Below are 26,198 nucleotides of genomic sequence, written 5' to 3' on the forward strand. Positions count from 1 at the left end.
TAATTGGTATACCTGTGTGTATTAGGATGCCTTGTTTGCCATGACTGGAGTGGCTCACCACATCAATGAAATGAAACGGCAGCATGAAGTTGCCGTACATGTGCAGGTAGAGATCAAACTTTGTCCTGTCTGTGCTTGTTATTAGTATGTAATCTGAAACCGTAAGATCTTTCTTTGTAAGAGAGGTGACAAACTGGCAAACTACATGTACTGTATTGTTAGTTGTAAACCAGATTCTATTGATTGCTAAATGTATGCAGACATTTCAGATAGATCACTGTTTAGATCCCTATGAAGCTATTTTATTAGAATGGGATTTTTGAGGGATTTGAATAATTCAAGAATTCTGAGTGTTTAACACATGCTGATTTCCTTTGGTTAATGGAATCTTTCAACCTAACTTCACGTGTGTATACTGCTATTTTAGACTTAACAAGATGTTATCACATTTTGCTCACTTCTTTAAGTAGTTCATTTTTGGTGTCTTGTTCTGTTCACAGGAGATTCAAAGTCAGATGTCTGATTTTGAGGCAAGAAAAAAAAAACTAGTCAATACTTAAATAATTATCTTAAGCTACAGACTGTGAGCTCATGCAGTGAAGTCCTTTTACAATTTACGGTACATCTTGTCATCTCATCTCTGTGCCTTTTGGCCCCTCAAGGGGACTCTCATATGAAAAGGCTGGGGATGCTCATCATCTCGCTTAGGGGTATAAATCAAGGATTCTGGTCTCACCTAGTGTATTCATGTTGAAACACCACTATTCTTAGCTTCCAAAGTCTCTTTTAGGGGGCACATGAAGAAATAATAATTAAAATTAAAAAGCACTCTAAGGCATGGGCTTTTTTCTTGAACAGTGGCTGGTAATCAAGCCCATTTTGTTTTAAGTGGTATCTTTTAGGGGCCAAATAAAGCTTGAGCCACACCCAGATCAGTCTCCTTTAGGAGTTTAATGCAAATTTTCCAACAAGCTTTCCCATCCTTTTCATGTGGGAGTCCTGTCAAGTTTTGTCCCCCTCGTTAATGTGGGTACATCCTTATTCTCGTTATGATATTTGCTTTTGGCCAGAAGAATAGCTGAAGCAGAGCCATTTCCTTTTTTAAGAACCATTTTAATGTGGCCATCCTGTTAATGTGACAAGCTGTTAACTTAGCCTGTTGATTGTCTATTTAGGGCCCAGATCTTACAACTTATGGCAGTCTTGTCTTAGAGGTAATTTCTCTTAAACACATGCCAGACTTTCTAGCAAGTAGAAATTATGTAATAGTAAAATATATTTTACTGACCTTATAGTCAGCCTGTTACAGCTGCTTGCTCACTTGACCTTTGCTATCTCATTTAAACCACTAACTCATTAATTTTTGTTAGGAGTGCGAGGCTGTAAGTATCTACATGTATCATACTGCATTAAGCACTTAATGACTGGCCCCAAGGGCAACAGTGAGTTTTGTTTCCCTGACGCCCTCAATGTCGAGAGGAAACAAAACTCACTGTTTCCCGTGGGGTCAGTCATTAAGTGTTTTGTTATACCTCCCAACTCAAAAATAGAAAGAGAAACTGCGAAAAAATCGTTTGCTTGACGCCGGCTGGCACACAATTTTGCTGCAGTTCCAAGGAGCACGACCTGATCACGTGTGAGTGGAGAGTTCAAGTTGTTTCCCTAGGGAGTTAGTGAGCTTTGACCCACGGCACGTGACATGTTCTCCTCCGATCAGAAAACGTATTTGACTTTGGAGGTGTATTAAAATTATTTGAAAGTAAGAAATGCAGCTACAGCCTGCTTTTTGTGGGGAATTGCCCACGCTCTCCTGATTTTCGTTTGTTTTGTGATGAAACAGAAAGTTCGGTGAAGTGAGTGGCCTGTTAGCAGCTTCCAGCCACAAGTGCACTTGCATTTTGCTGATGACCATGTAATTGAAAACTCACAAATGCTAACTGTGGTTTAAAAACTTGTCTATGCCTTGTTTTGTGCCCAGGACATCTTCCGAATGCATGGAACTAGAGCAGATAGACACCTGTTTCTCTTTGAGCAAATCCTCCTCATCACAAAACGAAAAGAAAGTGGCTACTCTTGTAAAGCTACACTCATGGTGAGTAATGCTCATTCTTTACTGAACATTATTATTATGTATTGAAAACTTCAAAGGTAAGATTGCTCTGAGAGGCAACTAAGTCTTTTTTGTCCTTGCTCATCTGGCTAGCATTGAACTCCGGGCTCTGTTGCCTGATATCGAGTGTTATCTCAAACATTGTTGCCTTAGTAGCTGGAGGGAGGCACTGCAGAGTGACCGTGTCTTACCAAAGAATACATCTCAGCGCCTCTGCCCGCACTTCAACATGACTTCAGATTTGAGATCCACTGCGGCAACCATTAGACCAGCTTATTTCAGTAATGACTTTACCACAATAGAGGACAATGGTAGTTGAGGTACTTTTAGAAAATGACACTATACGCTGTTTAACCTGTTATTCTATTTCAAATGCGTCTGGCGATGATTCTCTGATACTCCCGGCTACCCATAGGTGTACAGTTGCTGTAATCTGCTCAATCTGATTCTCAGAGACGGAAAAATCGACATTGTCCATCGCTGGAAAATAAAATTTTTCAATCAGTGTCTTAACACCTCTGTCGCCCATTGTAGATCCAAATTAATTAAACCTGGAATAACATCCTATTTCAGAATGAAATCAACCTCCTGGTAAACTGAAATTGGGCTAATTGTGTTCTTGTCTGTCCATTTTATGGCAAAGTACCTTAAATTAATTAGCAAGTTGATGATTATGTTTTGTTGTTTGTGTCCACTAGTTGAATATGAATAGCTGTATTTTATATGTAACTGCTGATCGCCAGTTAATACCAGTGATCCAGTGACCACTGATTGGCCTTTCAGGTTAAGTAAAGTTTTTTTATTTTATTTTAGTTGTCAAACATGATGATGCTAGAATCAGTAACCAAAGAACCGCTAGCTTTCCAGATAATACGATTTGATAACCAGAAGATCACCTATACGTTCTTGGTGAGTTGAACATGGTTTATTGGTCGCTTGCAGTTCATTAGTCCGTGGAAATTATTTTGTGGTGTACTTAAGGCGAAAAACAGGTTGATTTGTCAGTCAAGCCTACAATGTTTACATAATAATACTGGTATTTTTTCCTGATAAGGGGCAATTCTGATGTTGGATTAACTTCAGTTGTTCAATCTTAACAGGCAAGGCACGCAGATCAGAAACGCAAGTGGATACTAGAACTAAAAAGACTGATTGTTGACAGCCTCGCAGCTCCAGTCTCCACCAAGGTCAGTCAGTGATAAGACATGAATCACATGTTGGCTGTGTTAGGGAATAATGGTTCTTAAATCTAAGAAAAGAAAACAGGAAAACCGCAAAATAATTATATGGTATACCAAGGAAAGTTAAAAAAAAAATTAAAGGCAAACAAAGGTGGATAAGATTAGGGAAGTTTGGAACAGGTCACGAACAAGAGACTCTTGGTTAAGTTTTCAAGACAACATGCCGTCTAAGACGTCTGATCATCTCAGAAAACAAAACTACTGCCCCAAGTGAATTCAGAAATTGTATGAAAGCCACATAAAATAAAAAAGGCAAAGAGAGAGGAAACACGTGAAGGGAAGCCTTTCCCTCTACCCCCTGTCCTCGTCCCTCTTAGTTTTGCGGTCTTACCCTACCCCACAAGCTAAGGAGTTTTCAGATAAACGTGTATCATGATTGAATTCTATAATAGTTTCAAGAAACTAACCGCGAAACCGTTTGCTATTCAGGCAAGAAAAAATATCCTTGGGGATATAGGAAGCTCAGGTAAGCTAAATATTACAAATATTACAGCCGCTAATGGCTTCAAGCAAGTCTAGGTTATAACAAAAGGGGCGAGATGTGTGATAGATTTCGGATGATCTTCGTCAAAATAAAGAATTGGTTCATGCTTAGCGTGCGTATATCGAGTTATGGATGCACGCGGGAAGTTTGGAGAGCACGAAAGAAGCGTGTAAGTCTTGAGTGCTCTCCGAACTTCCTAAGTCCATCCATAACTCGATATACACACAGCTAAAAGCATGAACCAATTCTTTTATAAAATGTGACAACATATTGCCCGCTAAAACATGTTTTATTTGTGATTGACTACAAAGTTCTCACAATGCACGGTGAAGGAAAACAAAGGTCATTAGGATCCTAACACGCCACAATCGGTTGAGCAACAGTTGAACGAAAACCCTTACCCTGGTTTCTAAAATTGTCAATGAAAAATTCGCCTCTTCGAATTAACTCTAATGAAAATGTAGGCAAACAAAGTCAAAAATACTCAATGAAAATGTGGACAAACAAAGTCAAAATACTCAAGTTTAAGTAAACATCTCAGCGTGGCAAAAGTCAAAGGCTCGAAGTAGGTTGCGGATTGCTCAGAATAGTCGTCATTAAACAAAAGGAACTTGCACTAAACTCGACGGAAATTTTGTAGCGAAATTGGAAATGTACAGCTCACGTTATATACGCACGACCGTTCGTATATTTAAGAGTTGGTTCATGCTTAGCGTGCGTATATCGAGTTATGGATGCACGTGGGAAGTTTGGAGCAGGGCGGGAAAAGGCCGCCCTACGTATAAGCGCCCTGGTTTGGCGAGCACGAAAGAAGCGTAAGAGTTGCTCGAGGCGACAGCTGAGAGCAACTCTAACTTCTTGAGTGCATCCATAACTCGATATACGCACAGCTAAAAGCATGAACCAATTCTTTTATATCATGGCGACAACAACTTGGGCGCTAAAACATGTTTCATTTGTGATTGACTACAAAGTTCTCTCAATTCACGGCGAAGAAAACAAAGGTCATTAGGATCCTAACACGCCACAATCAGTTGAGCAACGGTTGAGCGAAAACGTTTAACCTGGTTTCTAAAATTGTCAATAAAAAATTTGCTTCTTCGAATTAATTATAATGAAAATGTAGGCAGACAAAGTCAAAAATACAAGGAGAGTTTGTATTGTTCAGAATAATCTTCACATTGCCGAAACTTAAACAAAAGGAACTTGCACTAAACTCGACGGAAATTTTGCAGCCAAATCAGTTGAAACTGTACACGTCATCTCATTTACGCACGGCCGTGCGTACATAGAGACTTCGTTTATGATGGCTCAATAGGAATTAGGCAGGACTAGCGCGCGCGCTATTTCATAATGTTTCAAAGGCAATCGGATATATATGTTGCACCTTTGATGGCATTTAAAGTCTTCAGAAGTCGTCGGTTGTAAAGTTTCGTGGCATCCTCGGTAGACCTCTGGTCCCTCTGGTCATGTTTGGAAATCGTCAGAATTCTGGAATCTGGGAAGTCCTCTAGTGATCGTCGGAACCAGTTTTCTCTATATATTATTAGTGCTTCAACAAGGCCTGCTAATAACTAGCAGATAGATGCGAACATTTTGTTATATTGTTGATTACCTAGATTATGTAGTTCAGTGACAGGCATGTTATGGGATGTTAATATATGTATTACAATAGTAGATCAACAGAATTCTTTCATTTGGGATTCGAACCCGTAATGCCCTGGGTATAGAACTCGACACTGATTAATTTCATGTATTTATTATCACAGAAACTTCAGACTTTGAAGGCAAGAAAAGATCATCTTCCATTGACAGCAAACTCGGCAGAGGAACACAACTGAAAGGTAACTGTTCTTTTGTGTTATATATTTGTCCAAGTGGCTCTCTGTCAGTAAATGAGTTCACAGTTCAGCCCAAACATGTCTCTTTTGGTCAGTCAAGTGCACAACCAAAACAATTAAGAATCATTTGGCTCATGCACGTGACATTTCCCTCGCCTCGCACTGGTTAGTCGTTTCTCTTTTGATTTCTTATTGGTTTATTGCCCTTTTCCCGCGCTTATAACCGGTTACACGTTTTGCTTCAAGTTCGGGCGCTTACTTCACAAAGCTTGGCAAAGCTAAGATACATCCCAAGTATTTTTTCTTAACAGTATTCTCTTGTACCCGAGTAGTACTTAAGATCACGTCACATTAGAAAGGTTTCGTGAATCTTCGTGAACCCTGATTGGCTCGGTGATGAGTTTGATTGACGTTTAACGCCGTCACTCTAAAGGTTCTGTTTGATAATTATGGGGTGTGATGTAGTGGTGTCCAATCTCTTAGTTTAACAGAAAATATCAAGTTCTTGAATATTCAGTTTCAGTGCATGAAATAGCCTCGAAAGAGAAGGACATTCAGTTTTAAACTGCCATAACTGTTATTTTTGTCTTGGTGACGTCATTAACCTGTTTAGTGCTAAATAATATTGAAACACTTGTTTCTTTTTTGTATTTTTAAGTTTAAACATTTTGTTTCTGTTGAATATTTTTAGTTTTAATGTCAAATAATTTTTCTAATAATTAAATGTTTGTTTTATTTTTGTCTTTATTATCTTACTTTCTCAGAAGCGAACAATTCTCGTGCTCTTCTTACTGTAACTGCTGATTATGTAGAAGTTAGACGCCTGCGGACATCTTTCAGCAACACCTATCAAATACTCACCCAAAGTGTAAACAATAACTCCTTTGAACTCAAGAGACTGGATCGAATATCGCATGAATTAGCCAATAGGAACGCTTGCCACTGGCTTTACAAGACTCTTGCTAAACAACAAAACATATCACCTTTAGAAGGTGTTAATCGCGGAGTTAGCGATCCTTTCCAAGGAACTCAATGGAGTGAAATCAACTTAAATAACTATCTTGTAAACTTGGAGACTCTGTCTGGCTTCAGCAGTTTACCTCGCAACTATACCTATAATATAAAAGGTATTAGCTATTAAACTTAAACCATATTATTTCTAAACTAGTTCTTTTAAAAATTGTCATATTTTAAATTAACTTCTTCTATTAAAATGGTCTTTTTACAAAGATAATTGAGTTAAGTGTTAAGTTTTGTGGCTAATTCATAACAGTTTTAACACAACCTGTAATTTTCCCAATTGACCTACCTGTAATAATTATGTCACAATTTCGTGGAGAGATGTTATGGTCACATGTTCTCTTCTAGTAGCACTTGCTGTCCCGCTCTCTTTGATCCTCATTATGCTGAGTACATCTACATTTAATTTAGTCGGTAAAATCGCAAGACATCACACCAACTTGAAGTAGCCTTATAATTATACAAACACCAATGAAATACCAGATGAGCTCTCGTGCGAAAACAAGATATCAGTCGCTACGCACACTTCGATATTTTTCAATACTCGAAGAGAAATTCCGTATCTCCATGCGGCCATGTAATATACTCCATGTCTTATTTGCAGCCGTTATTTGGGTCGCCACGTAACGCTTCTATTAGTGCGAAAAACTTTCCGTGACGGCTTGTTACGCATGGAAGAAGAATTGCGTGACCGTTCTAATTACGGAACGGTCTCCCAAGCTCCTTGGGAGCCGTGAACATTTTAATTTATGCCCATCAGTTGCGTAACACAACGTAAAAATAAGAATTTGTATGGGATTGTAACAGCTCGAAATGTGGAAAAGAGATTCAGGAAGAATGACTTACTTCGACTCTTTTGTGTGCTACTTGTGTTTCCGTGACAATTTTAGCGAGTTTTAGTTTCACTGTTTTCCTTTCTAAATATCATTAAGAAATTAGCCAGTGGTTGCCATGCAACACGATGCATCCTTAACCTATATCAGGAGGTATCATATTCCTTGGCAACTTTTTCGAGTGTTACATCCTGCTGTTCTCGGTCACGCTATTTCTTGATTGGGCAAAAAAATTTAATACATACCTGAAGTTCCTTACATCCCTCGTTATACAAAACTAAATCTTGATTCTATCTGATTTGTTTTAAAGGGTCATCTGTCGGATTTACTGGCATGAAAGGAGTAAGTCCATTGTTATTCGCTATACTGTAGTCATAAAAAGAACTCAGTCTGTTGGTTACTGACGTTTCGACAATCTGAACAGAACGTCATGTTTAGAATCAAGACAAAGTCGGCCGATGGTTCTCAGTAATGGTTGTTGATGTCACCATTCGCCCCCTCCCCACCCCCCCCCCCCCTTGAAATAATTAATGTCAGAATTGATGATCTTCAACTCTCTCGTTATTTGAGCGTGCGCAAGAGAGAGAAATAGACCTTTTTACCGATACAGCGGCTATTTTGAATTTCCAATGGCTATTATGGGATGCACAGGGGGCAGATTAGTCTGTATTTGCCCCCTGAGCATTCCATAATAGCTAACTTGAAATAATGGAATTCAAAATGGCCGCCGTATCCGTGAAAAGGTCAATTTCTTGTACTGAAAAATGTTCCTATTTGTATTTTGAAGGAAACGTGTAGGAAATCGGATGACGAGGGTGGACCCAGGTCACCAACGGATGTGTACTCTTCCGACGATGACAAGGTCATTAATTTATAGATTGTTTCGGGGTATACTGGCCTTTTGAAGTACATTTTATCGTGTGATTAGAATGTAGTTAAAACAACCATTTTAAAGTCTTTTCCAAGCCTTCATGTAGGTACTAAGGTAGTAAGGTACTAAGGTACTAAGGGTATTTCAGCGCGTCAAGTTCATTTCGTTCCTTTCTCCGCAATCTGGCAATCTGTAAGCGTAAAACATACTGAACGATCTTATGTTTGAACCTCCTTTTGGAGATGAAATTCGTAATTCGCAAGAATAACTAGTCTGAGGGATAAAAGGGTAACAAACTGATAAATCCAATCTTTTGCTGTACAGGTGGTATCTTGTTCGTATACATTCTTTTGGTAATATCCAAGTCGATAGTGTTTTCTTCAATCCATTTGTGAGGGGTATGCGAACTAATGGAGATGATTCCGTCGAGTTTACATCTCACCTCTTATTCATTACAACAAAGTATTCCACAAAGATTGTTATCACTCTCAGTTTAATAGGTTTCACTCTAATATTAGCAGACTTTGCCAAAATCATCGTGTTCGAGGATTCACGTGATCAGCACATGCACGGCAGTTGTCACCGGCTCTTACTGTTTACTTTTTCATATTTAGAAACCAGTCCGTTGGCATTTGTCTGTCAGTGACAGGGAAGAAAGTCTTGAAGAAAGTGAAGAATTGATTGAGGTCAAACCGCAGGACTCAGAATCGTCCTCAGATCACAGGATTTCAACAACAATTAACGAAAGTAGTGAAGAGGAAACAGAGGTGAGAATAGGCTTGAATAACGAGGTTGCAAGTTGTAAGTATTTTTTTGATGCGAGGAGAGGCCAGGGGGCGGGGGGGGGGGGCAGGTTTGCTGATGGTCTTTCGCGTTAAAGTCTCCTAGCTACAACCACAGCTAGGTACAGCTTACTTACAGAGGAAACTCTTTGAACTGTCCAGCTTTGTTTTGGCTTGAAAAGCGGGTTGTCCGTTGAATAAACAAGTACAGCTACTAATATTTGTCCCCGAGTTACGTGGAAGTCCGTACATTGTTACAAATTTGTTTGTCATCTTTTACAGGAAAAGTCTCTAAACTGCAACCAAATTCGAGAGCAAAGTACAAAATATTCAGTACAAGATGCTCAAGGTGAGGTGTTGGGGACAGCTACTGCTGAAAGAGACCGCTTTGTGGTTAATCAAAATGACGTCGGAAAGAACGAAGAGCTAACGTCTCAAATAACTGACACAGGGAAATGGAGTAGTACACAAAGCGTGACGAGGCAACGCTCCGGGAGTCTCTCCAGGTGCGATGATTTTGAAACGTCACGCAGCAAAAGTGTGAGCGGAAAATTAAATCAAGTGTTTGACGATGAGGCGGCCAGTGAGATTGGGAGCTTTTCGCGCGCACGTTCTGACGACAGTCCCATCCAAATAGGGCGATCGTCAAACAGTTCGCGGTTGTTGGAAGCAAGGCGAAGTGTCGAAAAGTCGTCATCTGCTTTAGACTTGCGAGACATCGACGAGGATTCGCCAGCCGTGTTTAGTCATAGCGACATAACAAGTTTCATGGAGTATTCAGCCATACAAACAACGGTAAGAAGAGTCAGCAGAGCGTTCAGCGGTTCTTCATCTCCCAGTGACAAAGGCCCTCAAAGCGAGGCTCAGATGCGTACTGCGCAGACGCGCTACATCGTGGAGTCGCGAAACTCCCCCGAGAAAGACACTTCCATCTCGAGCTCAGACTCCTCTCACCACAATTTGGACGAGCTGCTTGCTTCCATCGACCGAGACCTGGATGAGACACGTCGCACGATTTCTTGTGCACAGCTTTTAGAGTCTGCTCTGCTCGTAAAGAATGATGGCAGACCGCCAGCCAAAGACGATGAGCCCACGGACAGCCTTCGGTACAGAAGGGTCCCTCGAATTATTGACTTTTCTGATGAAAATAGGGGAGAGAGCTCAGATGGGTTTAACTTTAATCCTACGACCGACCAAAACCAGAATCGCTTCCAACATGAGACAAACTCAAATACAAAAGTTTATTCCAAACTGGAAAGAAAGGTTACTGACTTTACCACAAAACCAATCGTTGAAGTTAATCAAGCAGCAAAGAGTGAAGAGGAGAGTGAGTTATCACGATCTATTACGTCAGCTGATTCAAAACCGCAGGAATACCAACCCATAGAACCTGCTCACTCACCTAAAAACAGGCAAACCAAGAAACGCGTCTTTGAACTTTTCGCTGACAGCAACAGCGACAAGAACAAACAGTTAACAACCAGTGACAACGAGTCGTCTGCGGAGACATCTGCACATGTAATCACACCGAGGAAATCGACCTTGCCAAGTGTTTATAAAATGGCGCGCCAGTATTCTCAGCTCGTCTCCGACAAACAGACGGTAGAAGACATACGCATGCGTACAAGAAATAAACAGCACGACAAAGTGGGGCCGGATACGATAGCGATTGACAAACAAGACACCACCGACCACACCCCAAAGATAAAAATCGAAAAAGTTACTAAAGTTTCATTTACTAGTACTCCTATCGAAAGTTACAAGCTCGTGAGGCGTCGGCGGAGACGTTCGGGTTCTTCTCGGCATCGATCGGATGATTTTCGGCGCTTGAGCTGGTCAGTCGAGAAAGTGAAACCAGACTCGGAGGAACCTCGCAAGACGAGACCCAAAAGTGTGTACGATATTGAAGCTTTAGAGGCCACAATCACGGAGAATATGGAGCAGATCGAGGAGGGTCTGGAACCCATGTTAATTGAAGGCTTAGAAAAGGACGATGTGGTCGTGAGAGGACTGGTACAGCATTTAGTAAACAAGTTTAGTTCTCAAAAATCGCAAACATCTTGATTTATACACCTTTGCAATCCGGTGTTGGATCTGTGTTTTCGTCGTGTGCCCTGACTAAGACATAGTTGCCACAGGTCAGGAAATTGTCAGGGAAAAAATTTCTTCAAGGTCAGGGAAAAAATCAGGGAATTTTGTTTTGAGTCAGGCAAAATTGACATTTTGAGGAAAAGTCAGGGAAAATTGAAATAATTTAATACGGCTGATTTAATACCATTGAGGGCTGGACGAAACATTTAGGGTCACTGTGATCTCAACGATATTTTTCCTTAATGAAGAAGGAAAATTTGTTGAAAAGTTACGAGTCTTCATGAATGAGTGGAAAGGACAGCTGTGAATTAAGGCCAAAAGCCGCTACTAGATCTGACATTTTGTATTTATTTGGTGAGGGAAATTTGTCTTTTGAGCTTTCCACAACATATATTATTAATAGTTGTATTCAGTTTTGAGCTCTTCATAATGTGTGTTATATGTAGATATATAGTGACGTATGTAGTATTTTTGGAAGAAATTATGAAGTGAAAATGAGTCGTTTGAGTTACAGACTACGAGCAGTGCTTTTAAATCTTCAGGTATTGACAAGCAAGAAACAAAAAGGCTGTGTCTCGTTCATAATTTTCGCTTCACTCTCTACTCGCTCTGAGAGATTAGAATTGACTACTCTTTCCAATTGAACTATGATCAATAGTTCATAAAGCTGCATTAATTTTCTGGAAACATTAAAGTTGATTTGATCCATCATCGTACCTCTTGGATGTAAATATCGTGTAAAGCTAAATCATTTTGAGGCTACATACGTTGCAGTATCGTTCTGTTTTTGAAATAAGTATTTCCAACCCATTCAGTATCAAAGACAATATAATCATTGTTACAAAGTGCAATTTACACGCAAAGCTGCGTTGCCAAAGTTTCGTCGGGGGTTCAGTGCTGTTTCTAAATTTCTTGTTGTGGTCGTTGGCAACCTTCCTTGCTGTAGAGAACGAAGAACGTTGGCAAAGTAGAGAGCAGTTCTGCTAAGAAGCAGCAGATAAATTAACGGTTTCATTGTTGATAAACCTACCATGCGATGCTTTCAACCAAATTGCAACTTGTAGCAGGACTGATTATTGTAAAAACATTCTCGTGAGAGTAGATTTAATGTTTTTGTCTTCATTTTTCTAGTTTGTAATAAAGGGTTAAAGTCTTGTTTATATCTTGATATAAATAACCAGGGGAGTAAGCAATGTAATCCCCTTAGAAATGTGTTTATGCATAATGTGAAATCTCTCTTTCAGTGATTCTTGTTTTAACTTCTGTAGTCGTATCTATAGCAAAATTCGCGATCGTGATTGGTTGTGCGCGCCCCTAATAGTTAAGGAATCGATGCGCGATCACGAGGTGTCCAAACACAGGTATTTTATCTTTTTGTAATTGGATACCTACGCCATTCGCACGTCGATAACGTGAGCTTTAATGGCCTCTTAATTCTCCCTACAGTTTTTACAACTTATGGAAAACTCTACTGACTTTTTCACCCAGAAAAAGTTCTGAATGGTCTCGAAATTTGTTATTGCTACGATTACTTAATAACTGGACATGGTACAATTCAGAGAATAATCGTGCCGGCCTGGTGCTGTGCGCTAGTCCAAGTTACTGGCCCGATTACCCCCTGAATTGTACTCCAATCGGTCCAATTACTGTTACTAATTGTATTGATTAATTGTAGTTATTTATTTCATGGAACATTTACTGATGTTTTCGACAAGGAATTGTCCAACAAAGTTGCATTGGTTTCCTTGTCACACCAACTGATTGGCATCATTAAGTTGTTCTGATAACGTTTTGTACAGTAGATTTAAAGATGTTTTGGTTATCCTTCATTTCTATGAAATATTCTTTGTAAGTGATATTCCTGAAAGTAAAAATAAAGGCCTTACTACGCTAAATACAGTTGTCGTTTTGAAATGATTCTTTTGACCTACACTTCGTGATGATATACCTGATAGACCTACTTCTTTTCGAGCCTTTCAGAGGGGAGGGAGGGAAGGGACTTCATAGAGAAGGTGGTGGTATATTAACAAGTTAACATCAATGTTGGGAGAATCGCTGATTGCGTTAACCTGTAATTACACCCCTAAGTTAGTTCAGAGGTCAACTAACTAAAATTGGCCAATCAGATTGCTGTCTTGATGGTCCAGTTTTTTTCAACGATTGAACCGTGCACTGTCCGAATAATTCTGTTCCACTGCTATTGGAGTTTCCTTGTAGATATTTTCTTCTAGTTATTGTTTCCATTTTCTTTCAACTTTCTTTTCCCTGTTCTTTCGGAAAACGTTAGACACGAGAAAACATTAACCTCAAAATTAACGTTAACTTTACAGTGTCGTTCTAGTCCGTCATCGTAGGAAACTTTGTAAACATACTCAGTTGTGAAATAAATGTTACTAACCAAGCCTGCTCCTGACCATACTAGAAGAATATCGGCCTTTTTGTGTACACACTTTGCTGCGCTGGGTTACTTCATGCGGGCATTGTCTTAGTACCGTCCTCGTGCTTGGCTAAAAAGATTTATTTCTCGCTCCAATAGGCCATTTCCGAGTTTCCTTGTACCTCTGTTTCAAAACGAGTCTCCGTGCAAAACCTTTCATACGAAGATGAGTTTCTTTACATGAAAATAAACATGGTAAAACACATTTCTATATCACACGTAATGGTTTCGCACGAAGACCCCTTTTGACACAGGCAAAAGGCAACTCGGAAGTGGCCTATTCTTGTTGTTGTTGTTGTAATTGCTTGAAAAACCGTCGTCCCATCCTTCAAAAAGTAACAATTTAAGGCGAGGAAGAGCGCTTAAAAAGGGGGAGAGGGAGCTAAACGGAGACTTAACGTTATTAATCAAAGCTAGTTCAGGAACCTATTGATGGTCACAACCATATTCCAGACTTTCCTGTCATTATGGTAGCCGTTTCATCCTTGTGTAACTTTACGGAATTGCTGTACAGCAATACAGTGAGATCACTATGCATTAATAACTAAATGTCGTTTTGTTACTGAAGATTTTTATTGCCTTACAAATGGGGCAAACGTTTCTCGAAACTTTGTTGTTAAAAGGATAGCGGAAGGAAAAAAAGAATTTTCTATTTTTTAAAATAGTTTTTCCTATAATTTTCAGTGGCTATATTAAATGTCATTTCTAGCCTTCCGTTCTCTCGTTCAGTTTCAGGCATGGATCCAGGATAAATGGTGAGTGCCTCATAGAGAGGTCCAGGAAATGCTCCCTTTAACAGGAAATGTTCTGGATTATTTTATTCCTAAAGTCCCCTTTTAGGGGGTTTCTGGGTAATTCTGAAAATGTGACTGATTTCCTTAGAACGGAGGAAACTGGTATGGATCCGCGCCTGAGTTTATTTAAGCAATAGGTCTTATGCGCAGTTACCTCACATGCTCAAAATTCACCACCAAGCCTCGTTTGCGTGACATTTTCTCAAACTTTCGTTGCCCTCGTGTTGTTTTCATGTGGGTAGGCTTTTTGTCTTTCCACCTCAATTGGGATCAACACCTTGTCGTGGTGGGGTGGCTCGCGTGTTCCAGTGACCCCTAGAGTTATGTTGGAGGGAGTCGTACTCCTGGTAGGGCCACCATGCCAAACAGGTCTAAGGGTAGGAACCAGACAAAGAGAGATCCCCTGGTCCTGCAGGTTGGGAGTTGGGCTGAGGGCTGATAACCCTCTCCCGTAAAAAAAAAATTATTACAGAAACCAGAAGCAGAGAAAATTCACTGTATCAAGGGGGCGCTGTGACCGTACCTCGTAAGAGGGATTCAATGACGCACGGGAGTCAAATCCAACAGGACACCCCCGGGTCGATTAGGCCACTGATGTACCCTAAATACACGCTGAAGATTGGTAACTGGAATGTACGAACGATTTACAGAAGTGGCAACATCGCACAGGTAGCGTGAGAGATGAAGAGGAATGGTATAGACATCGTGGGCATCAGTGAAACGCACTGGACCGGCAAAAGAAAAGTGTAACTTGCAGAAGGAGACACCATAATTTACTCTGGAAGAGATGATGACAGCCACCGATTAGGAGTAGGTATATTGATGTCAGAAGGTAAAATTAGAGCCCTGATAGGGTGGAACCCTATCAGCGAAAGAATAATTCAAGCTAGGTACTATTCCAAAAACATAAAGCTTACAGTCATTCATGTATACGCACCAACGGAGGATGCAGACGAACAGGAAATAGACGAGTTCTACACAAGATTGCAAGATTTGATAGATGGCGTAAATACTCATGATATGATCATAGTTACTGGGACATGAATGCTAAGGTTTTGTACGAAAACAGGGACTATGAAAGAGTCATGGGAAAACACGAACTGGGGTTAAGGAACGATAACCAAGTAAGGCTTTGTGAAATGTGCGATCTGAATGAGCAAGTTATTACAGAAACACTGTTCCATCGCAAGACCATCCACAAAGCAACATGGGTGTCGCCCGAAAGAAAGACCAGGAATCAGATCGATCATATCCTCATTAAAAAGCGGTTTAGGAATTCAGTGAATGACACAAGAGTTAAGAGGTCTTCAGATATTGGAAGTGATCATTATCTTGTGTGTACAAAAATTAAGCTCAGGTTGACAGAGGTACCGAAAGAAAAGGTTGAACGTAGAGTGAAGTATAGCACGGTTAAATTGGAAAATGAGTAGGTGCTAAAGACGTTTCACATAAAACTACGTAATAGGTATCAGGCCCTAGAGAATGAAGAACAAGAACCAGAAGTTGAAGAAGTGGAGAGAGAGTTTCGGGCGATGAAGAAGGCATACATAAAGGTAGCAGAAATAGTATTGGGAAGACCTCCAAAAAAGACAAAGCCATGAATCAGCAAGGAGTCATGGGACCTCATAGATTAAAGAGAGGGCGTTAATAAGAAGATCTTGAGTACTCGGTCAGAAAGGGTTAAGAGACAGCTAAGGGCAGAATACGTAAGAAAGGATAAGGAAGTGAAGAGGAGCATAACAATATTACAGGTGAGGCAGAGAAGGACGCAAGAAACCAGCACATGAAGGCACTTTATGGGTTCACTAAGACACTGTGCAATGAAAGATCAAGGCAAAGCACAGCAGTGTTTTAGACAAGAGTGGAAACCTCCTAAGTGGAAAAGATAAAGTGCAGTCAAGATGGACAGAGCACTTGAAAGAAGTGCTTAATAGAGAAGACCCAGAAAACCCGACAACTAGTGAAGAAGACTGTGGATTCGAGTTCAGTGAAATAATTGAGGCGATTGCAGTCAATGAGCCAACGTTAAGTGAAGTTAAGGAAGCCATATAGGGACTTAAAAATGGCAATGCTCCAGAGATTGACTCTACTACAGCTGAGTTGTTGAAAGCGAACGTAGAATTTTCAGCAGAGAAAATACATCAATTCATGATAAAAAATATGGAACCATGAAGGGATTCCTGAGGCTTAGAAACAGGGACTTATTGTTAAACTGTCAAAGAAAGGTAATCCTAAGGAATGCAAGAACTCGAGAGGGATAACGTTGCTGTCTGTAGTAGCGAAAATACTGGGCAGGATTATTATAGATCGAATAAGAAAGGGTGTTGACATACGATTAAGGAAGGAACAAGCCGGTTATAGGAAAGACAAGGGAACAACAGACCAGGTTTTCACTCTACGAAATATCATTGAACAGGCAAACGAGTGGCAAGCTACCCTGTATTTGAACTTCATAGATTTTCGAAAAAGCTTTCAATTCCATCCACAGAGAAAGTTTATGGGAGATTATGGGGAGGTATGGAATTCCGGAGTAAATAGATAAAATGGTAAAGTGTTTTATGGCTTCAAGTGTGCAGTGGTGGATGGTGGGGAGATTGGCGACTGTTTTGACATAAAAACTGGCGTCAAGCAAGGATGCAATAAGTCTGGATTCTTGTTCTCGATCATAATGGATTCGGTAATTGAGAAGAACAGTTGGAAATGGTAAGAACGGCATTACATGGAGGTTTCGTGACATCCAAACTTGATGATTTGGTCTTTGTGGATGACATAGCTCTAATTTCCTCTACCAAACAGCGGATTCAGGATAAAACAACAAGGCTGGAAGAAGAAGCCAGACGAGTGGAGCTCAAGGTCAGTGCAGGAAAGCCGAAAGTGATGAGGATTAACGCGAGAAACCAAGACAAGATTGTAGTCAATGAAATAGATATTGAGGACGTTGATGAACTTACACACTTGGAAGCGAAAGTGTGTAAGGAAGAAGCTGGTATGAAAGACCTAAAAAACAGTCAATCCAAAGCAATAGGTGAATTCATCAGATTGAAGAACATGTGGCGTTCCAATAGCATCTCAAGGAAAACAAAGTTGAGATTGTATAAGACACTGTTGGTGCCGGTATTGTTATATGCATGCGAGACGTGGAAAATGAACAAAGGAGATCACAAAGCTATAGATGTATTCCACAATAAGTGCCTACGAAAGATCCTGCGAATTAAATGGCAAGATCATGTCAGTACTAAGGAGCTGTTGGAAAGAGCGAGTATGAAACCGCTGAGGGTGGAGGTGAAATATCGTAGAGGGAATATGATTGGTCACATCCTGTGGGAAGATCGCAATAATGATTGTAACATTGCAATAAGCTGGGCCCCAGAGGGGAAAAGGAAAAGAGAAAAGCTCAAGACAACATGGCGACGAACAGTTGAAAAGGAATGTAAAGAGGCAGGGTGGATATCATGGGAGGAAACCAAGACGAATGCAGCAGACAGAGAACAGTGGAAGAACTCTGTAAAGGCCCCATGTGCCACGAGGCATGCAGAGGATAAGCAAAATTCTTTTTATCCTTACTGCTTTGGGAATTGGTTCATGATAAAATTTACATTTTGCATTATCAAGCCGAGGCTTGGTGGTGATTTTTGCTAGTCTGATGTCATCACACATAAGGGCTATTGTAATATAAGCCGCCCTCCACTAACCCCGCCCCTGAGAGGCCTTGACTAACGGGTGCTTCACCCGTATATGGCCAATTCTCTCTATGAGACGCACCTGCAGGGAATAATGATAGAATAAGATACATTCATCAAAACAAACATCCAGTCCAAGATGATGAATAGAAATACCATGGTTCACTGCAGGCACGTCTCTTAGCTATATCATTCATCAAATTTTCGTTCTGTTTATTTTGCCTTTTTACTTAATGTACAGTATTTATAAATGTTTTAATGTGAGGCGAGGTGACCTCTAGAAACCATCAGGCTTTTAGTTAACAACAAAATGAATTATAGAGAGATTGGCCACTAAAACAATATGTATGACATCAATGCCAAACTAGTAACACCAGAAGTACTTCTTCTGGTAAGATGGTATTATAATGAAAATAAATAAAACAACAAGATAATAGGTTTCCCTTGGGGAATGGTCAAGCGCTCGAACGCTACTGCCTTGCAGTTATTTTTTAAAAGGGATAATCCTTTAGTTACTTTCGATAAATTAAAATTCAACTTGATGGAGAGGTCTTGGAAAGCAAACATTAGAAAGGAAGTAAAGAAAACAAGGACCATGCTCCACGGACCACTTTTGTGGAGCCAGTACATGGATTACCTCTGTGGGCCCGATACTCGGACCTGGGTCCTTATTTGCTTTACCTTTGTTTGCGTCCCTATTGGCTCCGATAATACGCTCAATTTTGATATTTCGAAAGTTGGCTCTTCTTCTCTTATTTTTCTTTTCACCTAGAATACTAACGAGGGAGAGTTACGCTGGGAGCGCATGACTCTACTTAACAGCTGATAGGCTGTTTTTCTCTCGAAACGAGGCGGGGATTATGAGAGTTTTTCGTCTCGCCCCAGCCCCTTTTCTTCCATACCACTCTTATACGTTCGTGTTCACTCGTCTGACCCTAACGGAACAAACCGACTGCTAGCAGTCTTCGACTATACAGACACTACAAGGAATGTACTACTCCCTGCAACACAGGGTCGGGTGGGTGGTTTTGTACATGACAGGAAGCTCTATGCTTTGAGTCCCTCTCCTAGCTTGAAGCCTAGACTCCAAGGGATCAGTGCAGCATACAACTGCTTTGATCTTCTCTCTGAATCGTTGGTTCAACAGGGCATATACAAAAGGGTTGGCGGCAGAATTTAACAAGACCATAATCTGTGTGACGGCTACAGCCATGGGACCGATGTTGTAAGGTGCAAAGGTTCTTAAGATGTACACAGTGGAATCTGCACCCCAACACACACCAAATATGGCACTGACAGTTACAACCATCAGAGTGACTCGCTTCCGCAGCCTGATGACACCCTGTGTAATAACAGACGCAATTTTTATTTTACGATAACTGCTGAAATTCGCGAGCTCTCATTGGCTAATTTTCTTTGCCAATAAGCGGAAGACACATGAATTTATAATTTATGCAATGCGTTTATGAGCGAGAATGGACAATTTGTTATTGTAAAAAAAAAAAACAAATTGGCGTCAGTTTTTCACGCGTCTGTCCTGCGTATTGATCGTGAATTTCGTCAAAAGTAGCTGTGGGTCCACGAGGCGAAAGCCGAGTGGATCCATAGACTACTTTGAGGATGTTATAACGAAATTCATTGTCAACAACAAGATAGACGCACGAAAAACTGACGTCAATTTGTTAAATACATGTATTTTAGGACGTTCGTGCTAATCCTCCGTAAGAAAAAAAAATGGCGGCTGGTACATTTACCCATGGTTCTTAGCGCACGAAAACCTTAACAACGTTCATAAAATCGTACAGAAGAGTTACAAAATCTTCAAACCTAGGCTAAACAATGTCCTTAGTACAGGGACAAATATTGCAAAAATCTGGCTTTCTTTGTGCCTTATAGGCTGTGTTAGGTTTGCAAGGTATTGTGGTAAAATGTACAGCCGCCATCGTTTTTTCCTACGGTGGATTGTTTCTGCGCATCCTTACTGCACGCCACGTCATGCATGAGCTCGCGCGCCAAGTAGTACAACAAACAATGATAGGGCAGATGGCCATTGCTACAGCTTTGATTGGATTTAACGATCTTGGACGTTCGGTGACCCCTATTTTTCTTTTAATGGATCATTTTCTCTACCGATTTTCTACGTTTAGCGAAAAAATGAAGAAAATCTATCGACTAGATGTTTGAATTTTTTGCAAAATGCACCTTCGAATCGCTTCTTTTTAGCTCTTCGTTTATCTGTGCGACGGTTTCAAATGCCTCTTAAAGGGTTAAGTTTTGGGAAAACGTTGGTAACATTTGGAATTATTTACGCAACAGATCCACTTCTACAAATATATGACTAAGATCGTTTGCTTCCGTTAACTCACCTTCGATAGTTTAAACTATTAACCCCCGTACACCATGCTGAATTAGGCGCGCCAATTTCTCCAAATCAGGGTAGTTTTCCACACGCTTTGTCTCTGAAACAAAGTCGGTGACCCCCAATTTTTTTTTTTTTTTTTTGCATTTCTGACACAAGTAACTCATTATCTGACTGTAGTAAAAATTTAAAAAAATCTATCGACCGGAAAATTTTCGCGGGAACGTCCTTAGCCTCTGCCTGGTAAAGAATGTGTTCGTAAACACTTACTCTTTGTCGGAAAGTGAGTTGATTGTCATCGGAACGCTTGAACCACAAAGTATACACAACTCTGGAGTAAAGCCTGACCATCAGTACTAAAGGGAGAACAACAAACACCAGCCATAGCACACTGTAAGCTTTACGCATCCACTTGTCTGGCCATTTCCATGCGCAGAAGCCTACCTTGGAATCAAATTCTGCCACCAGGAAGAACGGCAAATAAAATGTCATGGAGAAGATCCAGGTAACAGGAATGATCACCTGCAATCATAACGTGGAAATCTCATCCCACTGAGTAGCTTATTCATGTGATACCTGGTCATCAGGGAAATGGAGTTAACACACGGTGTAGATTAAAATCCCATAAAATTACTTTGGCGTTGTGGGAAATTGCAACAAGGTGGAAATTTTAATTGTAAAATCCTCTCAAAAATATTTCAACAACGCATAAACACAAACATGAAGCTAAAAAGAATTTTGTAACATATGGCAAATCCACAGGATCAAACTCACTGCAATCAACCAGGAGTTTATTAACTTATGCTTAAACCCAGTCGCCCCTCAACAGAGCATGGACCGTCATTATGTTGTTGAAAACCAGTGCCATGTTTTGTAAATCGATTGAACCAGGCCCCCCATGTCTGGTCTGAGTACAGTGTGGCCTGTGAAGCCTTTCGTCGTGCTGTCTGACGTTGCTGAATACTTTTCGGTGATCAAAGCAAACAGCCACAGGTAGAAATTTGTCAGCGTTCAAGTAGAAAACTTAGTAGTGTACCTCTGATGAATAGATCAATTTATTCATGAATTCATTTACCTTGATTTAATGACATAAGGATGGTAGAACTGGTTTAATGAGACGCAGATCGTGTAGGTAAATATGGGGGAGTTTGGACAAACAAATAAATTATACTTGCATGTGTTAATGTTTTAAGATTTGTATTATTGAATAGTAAACGAGTTTTGTAGTGGAGTTAACTGATCGCCCAACCATACGGGTGATGTCGCGCTTATATGGAGAAAGAACAAAGGCTTGGCTGAGAACCAATCAGGGAGCACTGTTAAACCGGTCAGACTGGTTTTGAGACCGGTTTCGGATTTAATTTTTCAAAATGGCGACACAACTTACCAGGAATGGGTCAAACTGGTTCTAAGGAGATAATTTTTAGGCAACAGAAAACATTCCGCTGCATGCATGGGCGATTATTCAAAGGAATACCAACAAAGATTTTCAGGTGAATAAATGACAAAGTTTATTGAGTAACTTTTCAATACTCGATACAGAGTAATTAGTTATCACTCAATATCTTCAAACAATGTCTTCAAGACATTTCCCAAATCGCTTCGAGAAACAGAGAAGTTACTCGATATATTTGAATACTGCCCATTAAAAGTACCCTGAGTAATGGATAGCTACTCAATTTGAAATACTGAAATACTACTTGCTCAAGTAATTGCAATCGCTTTGACCATTAAAAAGTTACTACGGCGAAATACTCGAACACTGCTCGTTAGAATACTCTGAGTAATTGAGAACTACTCAATTTGTGGTCGTCAGTTTAGATTCATGAGGTAATTAAGAATTACACATTGTACTCGGCAAATATTGTTCATTTTAAACGTTCTGAGTAACCAAACGCTAATCACTTCTAATTAAATTGCTTACTCGGAGTCCATGAAAGTCGACATGTAGATCTAAATCATTTCAGTTTGTTATTGTTTTTTTTCTGACCTAAGCTATACAAACACCCAAAGCGAAAAAAAAACGTTAACTATGGCTAATTTTGTTACAACAACAAATACCTTAAAAAAAATAACAGCTATTCGTAACACAAAACGTTCAGGGAGAGAGGGCGGGAAAAAAGGTAGGAGTACTAAATTTTAGCTTACTATCCAGAACTGACCTCACATTATCGAACATTATATTTATCACAGTGAGCTGGCGCGAATCGTTCATTAGAATTTGCAACATAGCACGCGCGCGCTAGTCCTATCTAATTCCTACTGAGCCATCATGAACGAAGTCTCATTAAACCAGTTCTACCATCCTTATGTCATTGACTCAAGGCAAATTAAATCATGAATAAATTAACCTATTCATCGGAGGTATACGACTAAAATTGCTTTCTGTTTTCCAGATCTATTGCAACTGCAACTACTCAATGTACTCTTATCTAATCAAAAACCAAAATTACCTGACCTGTGTTATAACATGAAGATTTCTAAAATTTAAACATTCTTTATTACCAATGAGACTGACCTTCAGTTTTCGCTTGGTAAGTTTCCATTTGTTTCCAAGAGGGTACATTACGGCATAGTATCGTTCAATAGCGATTGTAACCAGGGTAACGACTGAGGCGATACCTCCGACCCATGCCACATTACCACCCGTTAGTAATTTGCATAACACTGTACCAGTCATCCCTCCTGGGTGATTGAATGTAAGTCTCAGAATAACGGATGGTGCAATAAACGCTGCAAAAAGGATGTCTGCTACAGCCAGATTCACAAGTAGATAATTAATGGGAACCCTATGGAATTGCAGAAAAACGTATGATAAATTTACAGGCAATGGTAATGGGCAACCAATAAGCTGAAATTTTCTGCCTTTATCTTTCAAGAAATCTTTTGATCTTCTTTGATGTGAAACATCTCCCATGAATGCTTAATAACTTTGCAGAATGAACATCAGTTTATTTCATAAATGTATTTTAATGCCAGACATGTATTTTTATCCCACACTTTAACCGAGATTGTATTTATGATTGAATTAGCATGCCTGAGAATTATATCTAGGTGTAGCTAAGCGCACCTGACCACTATAAACATTCCACGTTTGACATTTGACAACATGTTTCTTAACATACCTCAAATCTCGATTTTTCTTAATAATCACACAAACAAGAGAGTTCCCCACGACATCTACAGCGATGAGTGCGGACAGTACCGTTGCTATGGCAACCTTATCTGGTTCAGACATGACGGAACGTTCTCAAAGCTAGTTACACGTGACCTGTTAAAATGATAAGGATTCGCTATGTCTTGAAAATCCATACAAGTGTAAAGCAATATGTTCTTGGCGATAAAAAAAAATCGCTTTATTTAAGTGTCGAAGTATTTAGCTCATCCCGACTGTACTAATTGAGGACACTGAAATAAGCAAACAAATATTGTAAATTAAACAGAAACCTTTTAAAAATCCCAACTGGCGGGAGGCTGACCAATTGGTTATTTACAAAGCGCGGAAGGGCTGAGATTTGGGACCACCACACAAATCCATCCAGTAGCAGGGAGGAGAAACCTCCGGATTACAAATCCAGTGCCCTAACCACTAGTCCTGAAGATTTTAACCGAGTTTTTAAATAAAATGAGTGATTGATTGATTGATTGATTGATTGATTGATTGATTGATTGATTGAATGATAGTCCACGACGCCTCCACGTCGGGATAAGTGTATTAGATTAGCTTTTCGATAATGAATATTTGATGATATTTATACCACCACTGGCACGAACAAGGAAAGGAAAATGTCCGGAGAAAATGTCATATCACTCTGTTTAAATACTTACCTTACAGGCAACAATCAGTTTGATCATCCTGGGCAAGTGCAGATGAACAGTTTTGTATTTTATCAGCACATTGATTCAGTTGAAAAGCGAAAATGATGATTCTGAACAGTGCGCCGTTTAAGCAATAAGAGCAGTAATTATAGTGGTTTTGGAAAAGCAGATGGCTATTCTTTTCTGTAACTCATTGCAATGCACATCACTCACATCATTACACGAAAAAGGGAAAATAACCAGGAGAATTAAACGCTTTGGAAATTTCACTCCTTTCAGCGGTGAATTTTTCCCTTGGGTGTTAAAGAATGAAGGAAATCTCACCAAGCTCTTTGTACCGAATATATTAAATATGGCATGATTGAAATTGATGTTTAATCATTCTTCAAGTTAAATTTTGTTTTGCTTTGTAGCGGACTTTTCTCTCCTTATAATAATCATGATGACACTTAGCACCACAATTTTTTGAGCCCGTTAATAAAAGCAAAATAGAATGAAACTGAAATCTGAAGACAATTATGATTTTAAAGCCAATAACAGTCTGGAGAAGCTTGGGAATTAGAATAAACATAAACTGATAAAAACAAGCCTTACCTTGAGGTATTGATGGGATAACAAAAACAATCAGAATAGTTACTGAAACCATTCCAAAATATATATCATTAAGGTAATTCCGACGGCGAAACAGCACAACAGCCTGCCGTCGTATTGTTTATTTTCTTTTGACTTTAGCATCAAATTAACATGATAAAAGATTCACTTTTGTCATATTAATTACCCTCCGCTGGGACACCTGCTATAATAGGAAGTCCGCTACAGCAGAATTATTGAAAAGTATACAAGCAATACACATAAAATGGACGATATGTAGGATTAGAAATGGGGATGACAATGTAGCATGAACATAGTATAATAACGATTGTAATTATGTCTATAGTAAATTAGGTACATGAAATTGACGGATTGACGGAAAAGATTCTGTCTACTTGAATTAAGAGAATGACACCACTGTCAATAATTATTGCTAATGACGTGGACCGAGGAAAGACTAAATAAAAGACCTTGTTGTATGTATCTCTGCCTACTGAAGATCTTATTCAACATCTGCGCACTCAGTCCTCAATAACATGCTACCAGCACACTTCGAATTTACTAGATGTCTAGTGTTGCTGAAACCTTATTGTACTCCCTGTGCTACCTCCTGCCCTCCCAGAGAGAGGAAATCTCAATTTTTTTTCTTTCGGGCTTGGAAGCTGTAACACGGGTTAGTAGTTAGCCAATCTGGAAACCTTGCCTACTGTCTTGATATAATGCGAGTCGCCATGAACCAAAATACCCATGGCGAGACTTAACCAGCCTGATTCAGCGGCTGAAAGTGCTGACAAAAGCTGATGAGGTACGATTTAGTGTTAGAGATTTTAAGAGAACTTTGAATAGGTGAAACAACTGGAATGAGATTTTTCTCGGAACAGTCCTTCTTCGATAAAGGCCTAAAGAATTAAGGAGAACCTCAGAGCATGATTTCGGGCCCGTTATTTATAATCAGTGATCACTGCAGTCTGAACAGGATCGTTCTTGCAAGGTTGGGACGCAGTGTGATCGCGCAATTTGCTCGAGAGTCTTCATGTTTAATCCAGATTTGCTCCAAAATTTTGCCGAGATAGGTTTCACTTTTGAGTTGCGGTTTTCAATGGATTTTCTTGTTTAAAACTGAAATAACACGTTACTTATTAAGAGTTGATATCAGTGTGATAAAGCCGAAAATAAAATCCAAATGGATTTCCCTCGTAATGCCCACGAGCACTATTAGGGATATCATTCCCCGGTGGTTGGCTA

The 26,198-nt window shown here is 39.8% G+C and overlaps 2 protein-coding genes across 8 annotated transcripts in view; one reads left to right on the forward strand and one right to left on the reverse strand.

Annotated features, from left to right (window-relative positions):
- Positions 1-13,168, forward strand: part of LOC110060703 (uncharacterized) — a 25,621-nt gene extending 12,453 nt beyond the window's left edge. For 5 of the 6 annotated variants that reach the window (XM_089288421.1, XM_089288418.1, XM_089288417.1 and 2 more), the window contains 13 exons: positions 26-106; positions 501-530; positions 1,176-1,214; positions 1,979-2,092; positions 2,924-3,019; positions 3,211-3,297; positions 3,781-3,817; positions 5,605-5,679; positions 6,441-6,803; positions 7,840-7,871; positions 8,317-8,391; positions 9,015-9,167; positions 9,465-13,168. In XM_089288421.1, coding sequence (XP_089144547.1) covers positions 26-106; positions 501-530; positions 1,176-1,214; positions 1,979-2,092; positions 2,924-3,019; positions 3,211-3,297; positions 3,781-3,817; positions 5,605-5,679; positions 6,441-6,803; positions 7,840-7,871; positions 8,317-8,391; positions 9,015-9,167; positions 9,465-11,246 — 2,964 coding nt within the window. In that variant the 3' untranslated portion in view covers positions 11,247-13,168. The remainder of the gene's footprint in view (positions 1-25; positions 107-500; positions 531-1,175; positions 1,215-1,978; positions 2,093-2,923; positions 3,020-3,210; positions 3,298-3,780; positions 3,818-5,604; positions 5,680-6,440; positions 6,804-7,839; positions 7,872-8,316; positions 8,392-9,014; positions 9,168-9,464) is intronic. The other variant, XM_020767488.2, reaches the window with a different exon arrangement.
- Positions 13,169-18,038: 4,870 nt separating this feature from the next.
- On the reverse strand, positions 18,039-25,068 carry LOC110060704 (pyroglutamylated RF-amide peptide receptor-like). Of its 2 annotated transcripts, XM_020767492.2 has the most exons (5): positions 24,957-25,068; positions 23,669-23,814; positions 23,062-23,332; positions 20,814-21,065; positions 18,039-19,526 (listed from the first exon to the last, which is right to left on the reverse strand). In XM_020767492.2, exons 2-5 carry the CDS (start codon positions 23,779-23,781, stop codon positions 19,179-19,181), a joined length of 984 nt encoding a protein of 327 aa, XP_020623151.1. In that variant the 5' UTR covers positions 23,782-23,814; positions 24,957-25,068; the 3' UTR covers positions 18,039-19,178. The 2 variants fall into 2 exon arrangements, with proteins under 2 accessions (XP_020623151.1, XP_020623150.1); XM_020767491.2 differs by lacking the exons at positions 23,669-23,814; positions 24,957-25,068 and having other exon boundaries at positions 23,062-23,460.
- Between the last annotated feature and the right edge of the window lie 1,130 nt (positions 25,069-26,198).

Source organism: Orbicella faveolata, unplaced genomic scaffold, assembly GCF_042242905.1.
Source record: "Orbicella faveolata isolate gen_17 unplaced genomic scaffold, um_ofav_v1 contig_15, whole genome shotgun sequence".
NCBI classification, from domain to species: Eukaryota; Metazoa; Cnidaria; class Anthozoa; order Scleractinia; family Merulinidae; genus Orbicella; species Orbicella faveolata.

Coding starts and splice junctions, on each gene's coding strand:
- LOC110060704 (XM_020767491.2), bottom strand. CDS start 23,460: ATGGGAGATGTTTCACATCAAAGAAGATCAAAAGATTTCTTGAAAGAT. Junction 21,066..23,061: donor TTACCAAGCGAAAACTGAAG/GTCAGTCTCATT, acceptor TTATGATTGCAG/GTGATCATTCCTGTTACCTG. Junction 19,527..20,813: donor AACTCACTTTCCGACAAAGA/GTAAGTGTTTAC, acceptor GTTATTACACAG/GGTGTCATCAGGCTGCGGAA.